Source organism: Triticum dicoccoides, chromosome 5A, assembly GCF_002162155.2.
Source record: "Triticum dicoccoides isolate Atlit2015 ecotype Zavitan chromosome 5A, WEW_v2.0, whole genome shotgun sequence".
In the NCBI taxonomy this organism is placed as follows: Eukaryota; Viridiplantae; Streptophyta; class Magnoliopsida; order Poales; family Poaceae; genus Triticum; species Triticum dicoccoides.
In genome coordinates, this window is record NC_041388.1 from 124,994,995 (window position 1) to 124,996,741 (window position 1,747).

At 48.9% G+C, this 1,747-nt stretch overlaps 1 protein-coding gene across 3 annotated transcripts in view; it reads left to right on the forward strand.

Annotated features, from left to right (window-relative positions):
* The first annotated feature begins 283 nt into the window (after positions 1 to 283).
* LOC119300113 (CTP synthase-like) overlaps positions 284 to 1,747 on the forward strand; it is a 7,997-nt gene continuing 6,533 nt past the window's right edge. The window contains exons 1-3 of one of the 3 annotated variants that reach the window (XM_037577174.1): positions 284 to 643; positions 1,484 to 1,563; positions 1,650 to 1,736. In XM_037577174.1, the coding sequence (XP_037433071.1) occupies positions 490 to 643; positions 1,484 to 1,563; positions 1,650 to 1,736 (321 nt within the window). In that variant the 5' untranslated portion in view covers positions 284 to 489. The remainder of the gene's footprint in view (positions 644 to 1,483; positions 1,564 to 1,649; positions 1,737 to 1,747) is intronic. The other 2 variants (XM_037577175.1, XM_037577176.1) reach the window with 2 other exon arrangements.

Here is a 1,747-nt window from a genome sequence, read left to right on the forward strand (position 1 = left end):
TGCTAGCAAATTTTTATGTTAATAAAGACGAATATTTAAGGTATAGGATTGAATGCTAATTCCCATATCCGCGGATTCGTCTAAACATGGTCGGATCGTTTCAGATCCGTGTTGAAGATTTGCGAAAGAAAAAATGTCCGCGTTGAAGATGCCGTTACTCCATAATATTCATCACCCTACTTGTCCACTTCCAGGGGCAACTACTACCCGATCTACGACTACGAGCTGATAGCATGACAGATCCATCCAGATCATACAAAACAAAAGAATCACACACACACACACGCACCATACGTGGGATTTGCCAGCACTGCACACCCAGCCGCACCCCAAGAAAGAAAGAAACCCAGCGAGGAGGAGGAGCAACAGCAACGACACTGCCAGTTGCCACCGGAACCGGAGCGTCCTCCCCTCCCCGCCTCTCTCCCTCCCGGAATATACCTCCTCCGAGCCAACCCAGCCTCCCGCGCTCCCTCCTTGCCTCCGGCCATGGCGTCGTCGGCGGAGGAGGAGGGCCGTGCGCCGACCAAGTACGTGCTGATTACCGGCGGCGTCGTCAGCGGCCTCGGCAAGGGCGTCACCGCCAGCAGCGTCGGCGTCGTCCTCAAGTCCTGTGGCCTGCGCGTCACCTGCATCAAGATCGGTCCGCATCCCTTCCCCTCCCGCCCTTCCCGCTTCATGTTTTCTCACTTCTCGCCCACTTCTGCGCGGCCCGCACAGGGTTGGGGTCTCGCGCCTCACGTCGCTGCGGTGTCGCGGGCGGGTCTGTCCTCATCATCTACTAGGGGGCGTCTCCCTTCCAACTTCGATTTTGGCTATTTAGAGTCTCGGCCCTAGAAAACCTTGCGACCCTGACCCATGTGAAATTGCGCTTCCCTGACTTCTTGGTCAGGTGAAAATGCCGCGTTTGTGCGCCTTCCCATGATTTCATGACGATTTCTCTTATTTATTTCCTCAATTTTGGGTGCCAAAGGGGCTACTAAGGAGATCGCATGCTAAGTTGCGTTCGTATTCCTTGTTCTGGTCAGAATTTGGGATGGGCGAATCAATCAACGAATGAAATAAACGACTGCTCCTTTTGGGAGTTCCAGTTATTGATTAAGCCTTCAAGATAGTTAGAGTCACGGTTGTCACTGCCCAAAAGGTACTGTGATTCTGGAGAATCAGTAGCTCTTGCCGCAGTAATTGTCCAACTCATGTCAAGCTGCGGAGGTCTTTCATCTAACTAGTACTAGTTTTTTAGAACATTTTAATTGTTTATAAAAGGTGGCACCCTTTTGGGTTTCAGGGTAGCTTTTGGGCCAAATGTGGATGCTGTGTCGGAACATTGAGGATAAATAAACATGTGATATTGTGTAACGTTTTAGTGCCTTTTCTTTACTGTGCTGGATTGGCTTTGCTACGATGACATTCCCATTTGCAGAGTTAGGAACTTGGGATCTTCCACTATTTTTAATATTGTCTATTTCCTGTGTTTTTACAGACCCATACTTAAACACAGATGCTGGTACTATGTCTCCCTTTGAGCATGGTGAGGTGTTTGTGCTTGATGATGGTGGAGAGGTATGCCCTCTTGGGTGCACATATAAATTTTAATCTTACACTTTCAGTGTTTGTGCTGTCTTGCACCTGACTTTTCAAATTTATAGGTGGACCTGGATTTAGGGAATTATGAGCGTTTCTTGGATGTTACTCTTACGAGGGAAAATAACATTACCACTGGGAAGATATATCAGGTGAGCACCCC